Below are 15,140 nucleotides of genomic sequence, written 5' to 3'. Positions count from 1 at the left end.
AACGTGAGCCTGTCTCAGTCCCAGCAGGAGCTCAGCCCTTTCCTATTTTGCCCATTGTCCTCTCCTGAGGCCCAGCCTGAAGCTCACTGTCAGGGTTTCTCATCCTCTGAGAATGACCTGCATTTTCATTTGTCAAGGAAGTTCTGCCTTTGGACATTTCTTAATGTGATTTTTAATGGTTACATTTGAAGTACTTTGAATTTACTCCATATTCAGCACAAAAGCCATTAAAAGTAAATGGCCAGGAGGATGGGCTCAGCATAAACATGAAGTGATGCTTGTCGTTACTGGTTGGGCTCTGTGTCCCAGCAGGGCGTGCATCAGGTTTCAAAAACACCTGCCGGAGTTTCTCCCGGGCCACAACTGATGCTCGTTTCTGGTTGAGTCGCTAATGTGTATGCTTGTTCCTGACTGTTTCTAAATCTCTTCACCTCTCCCCGAATCTTATTTTTCAGTTTTATTTTCTGGCTCTTTGTTTCTAGGACGGTATGATACAAAGTACCTTGTCTTTGCAATCAGCAGTATGTCCAGAAAGCAAGAAAGCAATCAAGGGACTTTACTTCCCTGGGTAAGAAACAGCTGGAAATGCTTTCTGTCTATTGGAACTAGGCTCATGGCACCTATTTTAACTTTATATTTTGGGATTAAAATATGTAGAGACAATTCAGAAATTTGCCTCGAAAGATTATGAAAACGGGATTCTATCTCACCTTGGTTCTCTGTTACTTATATCTACAAACACAGTAATTCAGACCTGGAACAGAATTGGTGTAGGATTTGAAAATAAGGACCATCCACACTGAAAATTCCAGGATCAAATCCAACCATGTGAGACAGGAAGGGGGCAGGGCACAGCCATTCAAGGAGTGCTACAGCAATTAACACCAATGGTGAAAGATTCAACCCCCAGGAGGCCTTGAGGCTCAGGATGATGAGAGATTTAACTTCTAGCAGATCTTGAGCTTCATTGTACGCCCACTGTAATATATTAATGTGGTGAATAACATGCCCACAGGCACCACGGCAGTCCCACGGCTAGCCACAAAAGGTCAAAGAGTGGGAAATGGCCAACTTCCTGGGAATCCCAGCCCCTTCCCCAGACTAGTTAGACTGGTCCTTCCACTTATTAGCATATGAAGCCACTGAGCCCATAAAAACTGGCAACACGGTGCCTCGCGGCCACCGCCCCCTCTCTCTCCCTCTTCGAGATGGCCCACACTCTGTCTATGGAGTGTGTACCTACTTTTAATATGAGCACCCAACCCGCACACCTTGTGGCCTTTCTCTTGCCTTTCAATGCATCTCTCGCAGTAAATCTACCTTTACTCAACTATGGCTCGCTCTTGAATTCTTTCCTGTGCGAAACCAAGGACCCTCACTTGGTGGGGCACATGCCGGGGGCTCAACTGAAGCCTGGGGCACGGCCTTCCTCACACCCCACATCCGTTTTTCCTGCATCAAGTGGGTGCCAGCTCTCCTGATAGCCCAGTGAGTCATTAAAAGTAAACGTTGTAGAGCTGCCAGAGTATAAATTCTTGCTCCTCTGTGACTGTGGGCAACTTACTTAGCACCTCACTGCCCTAGTTTCCTTATCTGTAAACTGGGCGTAATCACAGTAGCTACTTCATAGGGTCACTGTGAGGATGCAATGCTTTAAGATAAGTCAAGTGAGAGCCTGGCATGTGGTAAGCTCTCAGTGACGTCCGCTGTTCTTGCAAGACTACTGGCAGAGTTAAGGCATGAAATGGCCTCGGCGGCTCTTCAATTCCACCCATCTTCTGGTGATTCTGGACTTTGATTCTTCCTGGGTTTGCAGGGGAAATCAGAACTTACTGAGCACAATGCTGCATGGCCTACTCTTAAACGAACACCCAGGCACAGGTGATTCCCCCGGGAGGAGGCCACTGTCTGCCCTACCGGGTCTGGGTTGGCCCCAAACAATACCTTGCCTCCGCCGGCAGTTGAGTTTCCTGAAGCAGGTCCCTTCCACCAGGCGGTTCAGGCGTTGCTGTTTGATCAGCTCCAAGATTTCTGGCTGAATCTTCTCCTTTAGTTCCCTGTGAAAGAATAAACACATATTCCACAGCACGCCTTGAGAACAGCGCTTGGCTGAAAGGGCATCACGGGCAGATGGGGCAGGCGAGTGGAGGCTGCATCTTTTCATGAACATCCTGAAGCCTCCCAAGCTGGTGCTCTAGAGAATCCTGTATTAAGCATCCATGCACAGGGTCATCTGTTCTAATAACACTACTGATCCCCTGACATTTACAGAATACCCACAGGAGCACCAGCCACTTCAATGACGTTTTTCTAGACCAACGTCTCCCAAGAAATTTCTTCTCTTGTTTTACAAAGCCACAGATATAAACTTAGACAAAAATTCACTCAGCTCTGCTGAGACAACAAATCTCTAGTCGTATTTCCCCCTCTACAGCAGATAAACTCCTAGACGACATCTGTAATCTGACCAAAGAAGAATGTTGGACAGCCACGCAATCATCCTTCCACAGAAACACAGGACTGAAACCACAGGGCCGCATTTTGCTCTCACTTCTGTCACAAATGGGAACAGCACATCATCCCAGAGTCTTGCCTACAGAGACTGGGATAATGAAGGGATAAATTAAGGATTATTTGCTACTTGTCTCAGGCTAATATAATGTAATTTAGGTTTAGAAGCACTATGCTGTGAAGATATGATAATAGAATGCAATGGGTTTAAAATTTTTCTTCTAAAGATCAGAGATTTTTTTTTTTAATCCTGTGAAATTTTACATAGCACACTAGCATTTGAATCTAGTAAAGTGAGAGCTGTTCTATTTGAGGATGGATAGGGAGACCCAGAGCCCAGCCCTCAGGGCAGTGTTGAAAGCATTGACCAAAACTCAGAAGACTAAGATTTGAATCTAGGCTCTGCCCATGAATGGCATTTGGTCTAGCTCCTGTCAAGTCTCAGTTTCCTCATCTGTAAAATGGGAATAAGAAATCTTTCCTTTCCCAAAAGAGACAGTGTGAGAATAAGTGAGCTGTAAGCACTGGGCAGGAATGCAAAGTGTTACTGAGTTTTGCTTTGATAATATTCTCTACTCTCCTCAGGGCAAACACTCCATGTACCCATATTACATATGACTCTAGTCAAGGCTCACATTTTCATCAGCTTCAACCTTAATTCTGAACTTGCTCTGGACTGCAGGCAATCTGTCCTCACAGGGTGTTTTGTTCCCAGGTACGGAAGGCACAAACGCCCGGTAAGTGTCTGCTATGAGCCGGGTAGGATACTATGTGATTTTAGCTCATTTAACATCCCCTCCCCACTTTGTTCCCCAAAACACCCCAACTTTTGGGAACAGGCATTAATATCATCATTCTCTTGTAACAGATGGGGGAACAGCTTACAGAGATGAAGCTGAATAGGGGTACAAACTCGAGTCTTTCTTGAACAAACTCTTATTTACACATGAGAAAGAAAAAGAATAAAAGTAAGACACAGATGTGCTCATCATGTCACCCTCTGTTATGGACCGTCTTTTGGGGACAGACTATCAGAACCCTAAGTGGATCTGTTGCTACAAAAATTATCTTTTTCTTGTTATGAACCCCCCAAAATTTCCAAAACGTGGCTGGCCAATGAGGGAAATGGAACAGCTTTTTTTTTTTTTCCTTAAGTGATTTCCTCTTCTATCTCTTCAAATGGACTCAGTAACTGTAAAATTCACTCATGTTAGGAAAACCTATGTAATCCTTATATAAGGATTCTATAGGGGTTTCTGTGGACGACATTCGGCCTCTGGGGTAATCCAGGTAATAACCATGGGCTGGAATTGGGTTTTGAAATTCTTACCTTGGGGCCAGTGAGGCCAAGGTCATGGATTCACTGGTTTTGCTTTGATAAATATTCCTCTAATTCTGTCTAAAAGCCTTGTAAATAAGCAAAAAGAGGAAGACTGAAGGAGGTAGGGTAAATGAGTGTGTGAAGAGCAATTCAAAGTCTGCACTGTTTCCAGAAGAGAATTCCAAGTCCAGGCTCAATGGGCCAGTGTCTTCACAGAGGAACAGATGGCACCCCTAGGCTGGCAAGATTCCTTCCTGGATCTGGGGTCTGCCCTGCTGAGTGGCTCCCTGGTGTTCATACTGAACAGAAGCTGGCAAACTTTTTCTGTAAAAGGCCAGATAAATAAATATTTCAGACTTTGTGGGTCATAAACTCTGTTGCAACTACTCAACTCTGCCACGGTAGAGTGAAAGCAGTCGACAGCATGTAAACAAAGGAGTGTGGCTCTGCTCCAATAAAACTCAATTTACAAAAACAAGTAGTGCTGGCCTGCTTGGGTCAGAACTGGCCTAAGAGCTATAGTTTGCCAACCCCTGCTCTACAAGGGTTCTGGGGAGACTCTGGGCTGAGTGACAGTGTCTATTTCAAGGAAATTGTTCTGTTCCTGCCTCACTGCACGGCCCCCAAGGTCAGTCCTTGCAACTCTTCTGTTCTTTATATTACGGACTCATGGCTTTAAATACCTACTTTCTGCTGACAACCTCTAAATTTATATTTCCAACCTAGACCTCTCGGCCGAGCTCCAAACTCATCAATCCAGCTGCCTGTTTGGATATCTCACAGACACCTCAGACTTGACATGTCCCAAAGCTGAACTCTTGGTCCCCTTTTCCAAACCTGCTCCACTCACTCTGTCCTTTAGTTGTTCCGACTTGAGTTCATCCTTCTCTTACACCCCACATCAAGTCAATCAGGACATACCCTGGCTTTTTATCTTCAACGTCTATCTAAGCTATGGCAGACTCATCACTTCTCATCACCTCTTGCTTGGATTATTGAAATCACGTCCTCACTGATCTCCCTGCTTCCAAACTTGCCTCCTCGGAGTCTATCCCCAATACAGCAGCAAGAGGAATCATTAAAAGTCTAAGTCAGAGCACATCAGCCCTCTGCTCAAAACCCAATGGCTCTGGCAGAGCCCCATGGATTCAGGCTCCGGCAACCTTTCTGGCCTCTCCTCCTATTGCTTATTCTGCTCCAGTGACACTCGCCTCCTTGTAATTTACCGAGCACCCAGACCTACGCCTAGTTTGCTCTGGTGATTCTCTCTGCTGGACTGCTCTTCTCCTAAACACACAGCCTTAGTCTCTTTACTTTACTTTTACTCAAATGTCACCTTTACTCAAATGTCACCATCCCAACTAGACAGACTTACTTCCGTCACTGTATTTAAAATTGCAAACTCTCCATTTCCCTCATCCTGCTTTCTAGTTCCTGTATCCTCTTCCGACATGCTATAATCTTACCTACCATGTTTCTCATTGATTTCTCCCCACTAAAATATTATCATTACAAAGGTGAAGTGGTTCCTCAAGTCTCCCTTTAGGGTTTAAGAATTGTTGCCAAAAGCATGATAAAATCTCCTTGTGTTCACACATCTGCAGAAACAGACATTATGAACTCCAACGTTTCAGTACTGTGGGCCCTGGGATGGGGCAAGGCGCCACTGTCCCTCCTTGCAAGAGAGAAACTGCATTCTGAGGAGTCAGTTATTTATCCAAAATTATTTCTGCTGCCTGGTATGTGGGGCTGTTCCCTCTTCTAGATGAGGACCGATGCAAAACCTCAGGGCTGCCTCTAGCGAGAGCTGCCTGCTGCCCAGTGCAGTACGGCTTAGGTTTTAGGTAGATGTGAGCTGAAGACCCTCAGGAAGCACTTCCCCTCCCCTGCTGCCTAACTTCATCCCCACCAAAGCCTGCAGTTCTGTTCTGCAGCTTCTAATGGTGCTTCTTAATGCTTGAAAACAGACACAAAGTAGATGTTATAGCTTGGCTATAGTTTTTTCAGATCTGCGCACTTTTTTAAACTTCACCTTAGTCTTGCACTGCGCAAAGGAGCTCCAGTAGGGTAGACAAAGCATTGGCTAAGGGGTCAGCAGGCTGGAGTTCAAGTCCTGGCTCCTCCACTCGCTCACAAGGTCTTCACCTCTCTAGACTACATCCTGGTCCTCAAATGGGAATAAGGCTTGCCTGCCTCACATGGGTATGAGGAAATCAAACAGCGTAAGGGGGTGCTTTGCAAACTGTCAAACATTAAAAATGTCAAATATATAGGAGCAAGAAACAGAAAGAAAGGCAGAAAGAAAAAGAATCAGGGAGAGAGAGGTTTAAGATGAGTTTCCTGACACCTATGGTGTCAGATGACTTTATAGTAAAGTTCACGAGAAGCTGTGTCCAGTCTTCTGAGGGAAGAATGAGAATAAATGTCAAACACTTTCCTTACCCCCCACCCGTGTTCCTATTTCCTTCCCTATAAATTATAAGGGTAATAAAACTGACCTAGTTCTTAGAAAAGGACAAGGGAAGATAAACAGGCAAGTACTAAGAAAAAGATGAAGCAAACAAAACCATCTAAAACAGTTTTCCCGTTCAAGGGTCAGAACATCTTAAACATGGAGGCAGGGAGGGTAGAGCTCAGTGGTAGAGTGCATGCTTAGCACCCATGAGGACCTGGGTTCAATCTCCAGTACCTCCATTAAATAAATAAATAAATAAACCTAATTACACCCCAACACACAAAATAAAAAAAATATAAATCAACTCGTTAAGAAAAATGATGGAGATACAAGAAATCATACAACTCTTGCAAGTGGCATTTGATGCCAAGTCCTATAGAAAGGGGTCCCCTGCTTCTCCACCTGAGGCCTGTGGGTTGACAGTCACAAGGGTGATGTGAGATGTTCTGAAGTGAAGCAGAGCCAACAGGGCAGGGAAAAGTAGATCTCTCTTCCTCTCAAGCCCTCCCTCCCTCCCACTGTTCATATTGCTTTAATTATCAGTAAGTCTCACTCGGGCTGGGAAGAGCATCTTGGTTCCAAAAGGTTCCAGACTTTTCAGCTGCAAATCCTTACAGGACTTGTTGGTAACTGGGTCACTTCTTGGTTTAGGTCCTCCTGCCAGCACCTGTCCCCGCCTCCCTCTAGCCCACCCCTGCCCAGCCTTCCTCAAGGAGCTGCTGAGACTTCAGGAACTAAATATAAATCTTTTGCTGGCCTTCCGTGAAGAGCTCACAGCGCAGCTCCACCGTGTGATCTAGACTTTCACTCCAGAAATGGGGCATCAGAGCCCTTGAGGAGGTAGAGGTCAGGGGTAACTTACAAAATCGGGCGAGACTGGAAATCTTCCTGGTTCATCCTCTCAGACTGGCGGATTTTCAGGATCTCGGTGTAGCTCAGGTTCTGCAGTTTGCTCTTGAACTGGTCCAGGGAGCTAGGCTTGGTTGTAAGAGCTCTCATAACCTGCTCCTTCACCACCTGCATTACCTGTGAGAGTAAAGGAAGACCGTAATTTTCCTGGGGATTGACCTTACCTATTCAGAAAAGTCTTCCACAGACAATGGCTCCCGACCTCCCTGAGCCCAAACCTCGAGTGTACTTCTCCAAAGAGTCAACTACCATGATGTACATCTTCCATTTTCTCCTGTACCGCCAGAACCACAAGGAAGGAGATGGATGACTAACTTTGAATTGGGGGAGGTGGGAGCCTTGGGGTGGGAGGGCATATATATATATATCCTTTTGCTTAATGTATTACATGACTGTAAACAATGCAAACTCAAGAACGAAGTCCAGGCAACAGCTAGAAGTCTGCATAATCATTATTTTTTCGAGGAGAAAATTGCTGAGACACAATTAACTGTGAAAGTTTGGTTGGCACCGGTTCAAGTGAATGTAAAATCATACCCACACTCGCCCCCCTAGATTGCTTTCCCCATGTAGTTAAGGCCAGAGTGTTCATACAAATAATGTATTTGGAAATGTGCATGTGCCTGTTTGAGCCAGGCACTAAAAAAAGAGGTCTATTGAAGTAGAACAGACATATTCCATTTGAAGCCTTAAGAAAAAAGAAGAATATGATAATTTTCTGCTTCAGGATGGGTCCAGCCCACAAGGAGGCAATTAACCATTGCCTTTATTAATGTGGATTTATCTTCATCAGAATATATAGAGCAGGAAAAGACCAGAAAACATAGAGGCATCCAAGAGACTTGCTGTAATCTCCCTGCTTCTTTTTTTATTCTCCATTACAAATGAGATATGGAAGGTGTTTTATATATATCCAGATACTATGGAAGGTGCTTTATATATATTCCTTCTCCGAATCCACTCAAAGGCATGAGGTAATATTATCATCATTTCCATTTCCATGTGAAGAAACTGAGGCTTTGAAACATTGAGTAACTAGTTCAAAATCATACAGCTGATTGGTAGGTGGCTGAGCTGGGATTTGAATGTAGGACTAGCAACTGAGAAGCATTATTTATGAAGTCAACACAACAAACACTGTTGAGTGCTTACCATGTCTCTATACTGGGTGAGGCACTAGGAGTTTAAAGATGAGTGAGGTATGGCCCTCGCCTTCTGTGAACCAATGATCTAACAGGAGAGCCAGAAAGACAGCAGAAGTGTGGCTGTGACAGAGAAGAGGGACTGATGAACTCCGTCGGCAGGTGGGAAGGCATTTCAGAGAAGGCGGCATCATATGGGTTTCGTAGGAAGAATGGTTGTTCAGTGGTGTGAAAATAGGTGCATAAACTGGGAAGTACCACTCCTTAGTCACTCTAACCTGGGCTGTATCTGAATTGGAACCACTTACATAAATCTTGTTTCATACCCCCAGCACAATGGCACAGAGGAAAATTTCCAGTTGACCTTCCACCTGATCTGCTTCTTTTCTGACTCAGGCAAAATGCTAAATTTGGGATGCTTGACAAATTTTGACATCGTGGCCATCTTTTATCATGCAGCGTAAATGGTGGTTAAATTTGGTCAAGGCTGAATTATAATGCTTTGCAGTTTCATGTGAGGGGCACCCCAGGAGCTGCCCTTTCCCCATTTAGAGAAACTCAGGGTTGAGCCAAAGAGATAATTATTATCTCCCAATGTTCTGTGACCTTCTAGTGGGAGGTGGGACGCGTAAAAGATACAAAGATACAAAAATGAAGAAACAATTTTAAAATAGAATCAGGTTAAAGCCAGGACAGTTTTAGAGATATCCCCACTTTCCTCATTTTATAGATAAGGAAACAGAAAGTCAGAGGGCTGGGTGATTTTTCTACTTCAAGTGTTTCTTAAAGGGCTGTCACAGAAATGACAATCACCAGACTACATGTGTCTAAACACCATGATCACGCTGGTAAGCTGGCATGTGCCACGAACTGACCAGTCAGCATCCTTCCCCAGACTTTTCTGACCTGACTTGAAGCAGAGCTGAAATACGCACGCTCTCTCTCAAACTGAGACCTGTAAGACTGTCTTTAACATGTGGGAGAGCAGAAGATAATAACACCAATGCCAGTAGAATCAAACAGAAGAAAGGTAGAAGTGTGTGTGTGTGTGTGTGTGTGTGTGTGTGTGTGTGTGTGTATGAGAGAAAATGTGTCATTAATGGTGAAACCATATTCAACATAATATTTAACCTTGACGTCTGGTGGTTTGGTTACATAAGCCTTCTTTTCTTTCTTGTAATGGTTTGAATGGGATTCTTGTCCCTTGCAACCAAAGATCCCAAACATGAAGTTAAAGAGAAGTACCAGCTTCTGGGGCTGAGGTTGCCCAGAAATAGGAGAGGGAAACTAGATAGAAACAACAAAGCTACTTCGGTAAAAGAAATAACTTCAAAAAATCACCTTCATTTCTATGCTCATGGTTGCACCTTTGCATGGAAATGATGATAATCCCTTATGTAAGTAGGGAAACTCTTCAGTTCCTACTTATATCTTATGCTTAAAATCCACTCCTAGAGTTCCATTTCTCTAGCTTAAGACTTTGATCCCTGCTAGATGTTAGCATCCCTAAGTAGAAAAATGCCTTAAATTCCCAACAGTCACTTACACTTCAGTCTGAAGAAAATATAGCCCATTTCCTTAGAGTAGGCTGATAAGGGAGAAGAAGTCTAGAGGGCACTGGCCCCAGGGGAAGGGATGTAAGTGGTGGATACAGAGCATAAACAGAGGTGAGTGGAGCCAAAGACTAGCTCTGCCTGCTTCACAGTTTTGCTTGGCACTGACCCTGAGACATGGTATGGTCACTCTGTGTGCCAAAGACAATGACCCCAGTGATAGATGTCATTGTTTTCTTAAGAAGGGATAAAATTGTTGCGTAAGTGAAATAGTCCTCTGTTCCTTTGCAAAGTAGCATCTACAAGGACTAGAATTAAGGGTGTCAAGTCCCTATTAATGCTCCCTATGTGCAATTTAAATCACAACACTTACACAACCACCATTCTTAACTCTGTCCTCTTTGGAAAATATCAGACCTTTAATCATTGTTTGAAAAACCCACAGACGGTGTTGCAGAGGCATTAGTAAATCAATGAACTTCAGACTTCTTAATTACAACATGTGCTTTGCCATAGACATCAAAGAAAACATGCTCTTAGAATCTGCATGTGGTATTGACTGATGATTTAATCAAGGTCTGAATTGTGCCTGTGGTGTGTTTCCAGAGTTTTCCCAGCACATGTTCTCTATAATAATGTCACATGTTACAAAAGAAGTGGGGGGTCCCACAAGACATTTGTACTTCAGGTGCAAGAAAATCTTTTGGCTCCTTGGAAGATGGGGCTAAAGGTGTAAGTGCTGGGGATCCCCGAACAGAACGGAGCAGGCTCGTAGTCTAATGGCTCTCTGGTTTTGCTGTTGTGAACTGAAATGTGCTCCCGATGCACTGAGCCTCCATGTGCCCCTGGTTTCATCACCTCTTTGACCCTGCCTTTAGCCACACCTTGACCCAGCATCATTCCTCCATTCATTCAACAACTGTTTTTGAGCATTCACATTGTGCAAGGCACTGCTGAATGAGAGCTTGTGCTGAATGAGCTCCCGGTCTGGGAAAGGGAAAGACATGTACGTACTTGCCTCCCCCAAGAGAGGAAGGGATGTCACAGAGGAGCAAGGGCAAGATGTTCATTCCCCAAATACTGAGTCCCTCTCAAGTGCCAGCAGGCTGAGGGCACAGCACTGCGACTTTTGCCTAGGGCTTAAGGAGAGGCCAGACGTGGACAGGAAGAGGGGCAGGGAAGGAGCCATTCTTGGTGGAAGAAACAGCATGAGCCAAGGCTCGGAGGGAGGAGGGAAAGCTCTGGGTGGGGAAGAGTGAATGGTGGTTTCATTCGGTTGGAGAAATGAGGTGGGGCTTCGAGGTAAGGCAGCAGACAGCAAGTGGCTTTGCTGGCTAAGATGAAAAAGTTGAAGTTTTTTCTCTTACTAATGATAAATCACCAAAGGGATCTTTATTCCTGGTCCAGCTGGGGTGGATGAGGTGCCAACAAAGCCTACATGACTGCGGCAAAGTTGTTGCTGGGACTTGAGGGATGAATGGGGGTTACGAGGTGAAGAAGAGGCAAAGGGAATCAGGCAGAGGAATCAGCAAGAGCAATGACACGAGGGAGGCAGTGCATGCCTCAGATATTAAAGAAAATACGCTTCTGGGGTCCACGTTAGTAGCTTTCAGCAAACAGATGGGTGCTGATTGCAGGATGGCTTGACGGCCTTTAGAGCTCAACACACAATTCTGAAGCCAGGCTGTGGACTTCCTCAAGACACTCAATCCCTCCCAGACTCCTCTTCATCATCTATAAACTGGGAGAACTAATCATTTAGGATTCATCAGGTTATTGCCAATGAGACAAAGCCTAATGCCTTTTATGGTGCAGTGTAGATACTTTGCAAAGACGAGTTCCCCTTCTCAAGCCTTAATTTGCTCACCGTACAGTGGAAGTACCAGAACAGAGTTCACAGGGTTCTTGTAAAATCTAAACAGGATATTACACGTAAAGTATCCGATACATTAAATGGAACATACTAGATTCACAACAAATGTGAGTTTCCTTATCTTCTGAGAATGAAATTATGTCAGAGGTTTCTCCCCTAAAAATATCCTTGGCAGAGTATTCCCAGACCACATCCGTATCACCTGAGAACTTGCTAAAAATTCAACTGCTCAGGCCCACCCCAGACCCACTGAATCAGAAACTCGAGGAGTGGGCCCAGGAATCAGTGTTTCAACAGCCCCTATAGGTGTGAGGACCTCTGATCTCAGCAGACACCCAGCAGCACTTCTGAGCCTTCAGCTTGGCCCCTAGAGTGAATCTTGTCCCATCACTACAGAGCAGTTTCATTAGTTACTGGTCTACCTTTCACCCCATCTAGATTGTAAATCCCTGGAGAGCAGCCACCGTTTCTTATTTGTATTGTGACCTACAGTACTTAACATACTATCTTCCAGACTGTAATAACGACTGATCTGTTGAATAGCAAAGATTCTCAGGCTCCTACTTTTCATCTGTAGAATTAAACAAATACATCTTTAACAGAATTGTAAGACTGTTGACATGGTTTTCAAAGAGCACTTTTATGCAGCCTAAAGATAATGTCTGTGGCTTTGAGATCGTGTCTCAGGGTTCCAGAGGTCATTCTGAGCTTCCAGGGCTGAGCTGGAAGGGGCTGATCTGAAGCCAAGCGGAGGGTTTCTGGAGAAGCCACAGTAGCACACGCTACTGGGCACTGCCACTAAAGCAGGGGTCAGCACTTACAAAAAAGCACAATTTACCCAATCAGTGATGCCTTATGAAATGGATTTAGCTCCCTAATGAAGAGAAAAGGCTGTCTTGGTGAAGACAGATGCTAACTCAGTCCAGCTTTAAAGTGACTCCTGGGGGCAGAGTTTTCAGTGCTGGGCTTCAGTACTCGACCATTTTTCTTCCCAGAAATGTTCTTTACACAAAACAAAATGACTGAAGGCTCACAAGGACCAAAAAGCTTGAGGGATTCTGCCTGGAGATGGGTCTCAGGTAAGGAAGACCCCCAAGTCCACATGTGTAGGCAGGATAACTTCCTGGAAACCAGGGATGACTTCGAGGGGCTACTCTCCAACGTTAGAATGTGAAGAGAAGTAGCTTTGCCCAGAAAGAGTATGAGATATTGAGGTAAAAAATGGTGACTTTCCTGACAGGGACAAATACTGACCCAGATGTAGGCTGTTGAATGCCCCCTCCATACCCCAGAGGTCTTTAAAATTAGGACAGCTTCTGGAGGCTAAGGATGGTTTTCCTTTGTAGTTTTGCCATGGCTAGGGAGGGAGTGGACTGCCTGAGCATCCGGGGCAAATGAGAGTTTTTGCTGAGTGCTGTCAAGGGTTTTCAATGAAGGAAAGAGAAAAATGGGCCTAAGGAGCAGCACTTAAATTTTTGGTATTTATTTTGGGGCAGTGTGGCACAGAGCAGAGGTTGACCAACTTCTCTTAAGGGCCAGATAATAAAATATTTCAGGCTTTGTGGGCCACACAGTGTCTGTTGTAACTCAGCTCTCCTGTGGTGGCGCGAAAGTGGCCACAGATAACAAGCAATGACGAACGTGGCTGCGTTCCAGTAAAACCTGATTTGACAGGACAGATGGTCAGCTGGGTGTGGCCTGCAGGCGGAGGTTTGCCTGCCCCTGGTATAGAGGAAAAACGCCTGGCTTTATTTAGCAGTAGGCCACGCTTGCTTCAAAGTCCAGCTGCATCACTCACTGAGCTGGGCAAACTGCTCTGGCTTCTCTGAATCTGTTTCCTCGTCTATAATGTGGAGGTGAATATCTTTAGTTAGGATCAGAAGATGCAGAGCATTTACCCCAATACATTATACCCATCGTTATGACGTTTTCTGTGAGTCACTATCCTAAAGACATTTTTATCCAAAGGGAAAAATCTTCTTTGCAGCCTGCAATAACCTCATGACCACCCGGGGGGTTCATAACATGTGCAGGGCATTTTAAGATTGCATTTAGGTTGCATTGAATAGAATTGATTCAGATGGGTTAAAGATTTATTTATTTATTTTTAACCATGTTCTCAGCTCTCCCCCTGAATAGTTTCAGGGACTGAAAGACACTTTGGCCCATCCTTGCTTCCTCCTGCCACACCTCCCACTGGGGTTTGACCCATGCAGTCCCCTGTTGACGGGTTGGCTCTTCAGGGCCCCGTGGGATCAGACTTAATGCAAATGAATGGAAATGTTCTGAATCACAGAGGGTCAGCTGGGCTGGTGTGCAAACTCCAGCCCCTCCTGACGGCATCACACGTCCTCAATGATACCAGACGAATTTGAAATATTTTGTTCATCATTAAATGCAAAAAACTGCCTCTGCATTTCACAGAGGGTGGGGGCTAATCCTGGCCTGCAGGAATCAGAAGGATAGCAAGGGATTTCACTTCTCCCCGCCTCTGTTGCTCCAGCGGGTCTCCAACAACCCTCTGAGCTCTGAGCCCCTGTGGGCATGCATCGGAGGGGTGGTGGTGACCTAACTCAGAGCCAAAGGCCAGTGCTGGGTGTGGCGTGGGCAGTGAGGTCACTGTAACTGCTCCTCTCTAAGACGGCATTTCCGAACCCGGCAAATAGGAGGCTTGTTACTCATCACATCAAAAGCCAAGATATGTACCCAAGAGCTGAGAAGAACAGTTCACTGCAGACTGAGACATTCTACTGGTTTGACTCCCCTCAAGTTAGAGTCTGGAGTGCAAACTGCTGCCAGTCAAGGTCTGTTCTTGGGGCGCCAAGTATCTGTACTTGTGACTATAATGAAACTCAAGAGTCTTTGGTGAGTGATGAAAAACTGTAGCAATGACCAAAATAATGGAACTACTTGGGCTTGGGAATCTGTATGTTCACAAAAGTTGGGAATTTTGCTCTGAGAATTATAGTTTTCAGGAATGTGTGTCGTTCACTCACCTCTTAAATATTTGTCCCTCTGTCTACCTTATGTTATTCTCACTGACCGGTCCCTGGACCCCTACCCCAATACCTGTCCTGGTTTACCCAACAGCCTCTGACTTCATCTCTGGCCCTGCCAGCCCCTCCTCACAGAGGCCAGATTATTCCTACCACATCATTTGCCTAGCTCAGCTCTGCCTGCGGGTGAAGACCAGCCTCTCTGGTGTGACTACAAGGGCTCTCGGGGCTGCCTTCCAACTCCGCCTCTAGCTGGTGCCTCCTACTTGGCACCACCCTCTACACCTCATGGTCTAGCCACACTGAGATCCTTTCTCAGCGCCTTGAACTTCACCCCATGCCTTCATCTCTGCTCCTCCTTCCACCTGTGACTAATACCC

At 45.2% G+C, this 15,140-nt stretch overlaps 1 protein-coding gene across 10 annotated transcripts in view; it reads right to left on the bottom strand.

Annotated features, from left to right (window-relative positions):
- ELMO1 (engulfment and cell motility 1) overlaps positions 1-15,140 on the bottom strand; it is a 491,764-nt gene that overhangs the window by 32,642 nt on the left and 443,982 nt on the right. For all 10 annotated transcript variants that reach the window (XM_010955409.3, XM_045516965.2, XM_010955408.3 and 7 more), the window contains 2 exons: positions 7,150-7,313; positions 1,945-2,057 (listed from right to left, as the gene is read on the bottom strand). In XM_010955409.3, the coding sequence (XP_010953711.1) occupies positions 1,945-2,057; positions 7,150-7,313 (277 nt within the window). The remainder of the gene's footprint in view (positions 1-1,944; positions 2,058-7,149; positions 7,314-15,140) is intronic.

Source organism: Camelus bactrianus, chromosome 7, assembly GCF_048773025.1.
Source record: "Camelus bactrianus isolate YW-2024 breed Bactrian camel chromosome 7, ASM4877302v1, whole genome shotgun sequence".
Taxonomy (NCBI): domain Eukaryota; kingdom Metazoa; phylum Chordata; class Mammalia; order Artiodactyla; family Camelidae; genus Camelus; species Camelus bactrianus.
This window is presented reverse-complemented; position numbering and strand designations above follow the sequence as displayed.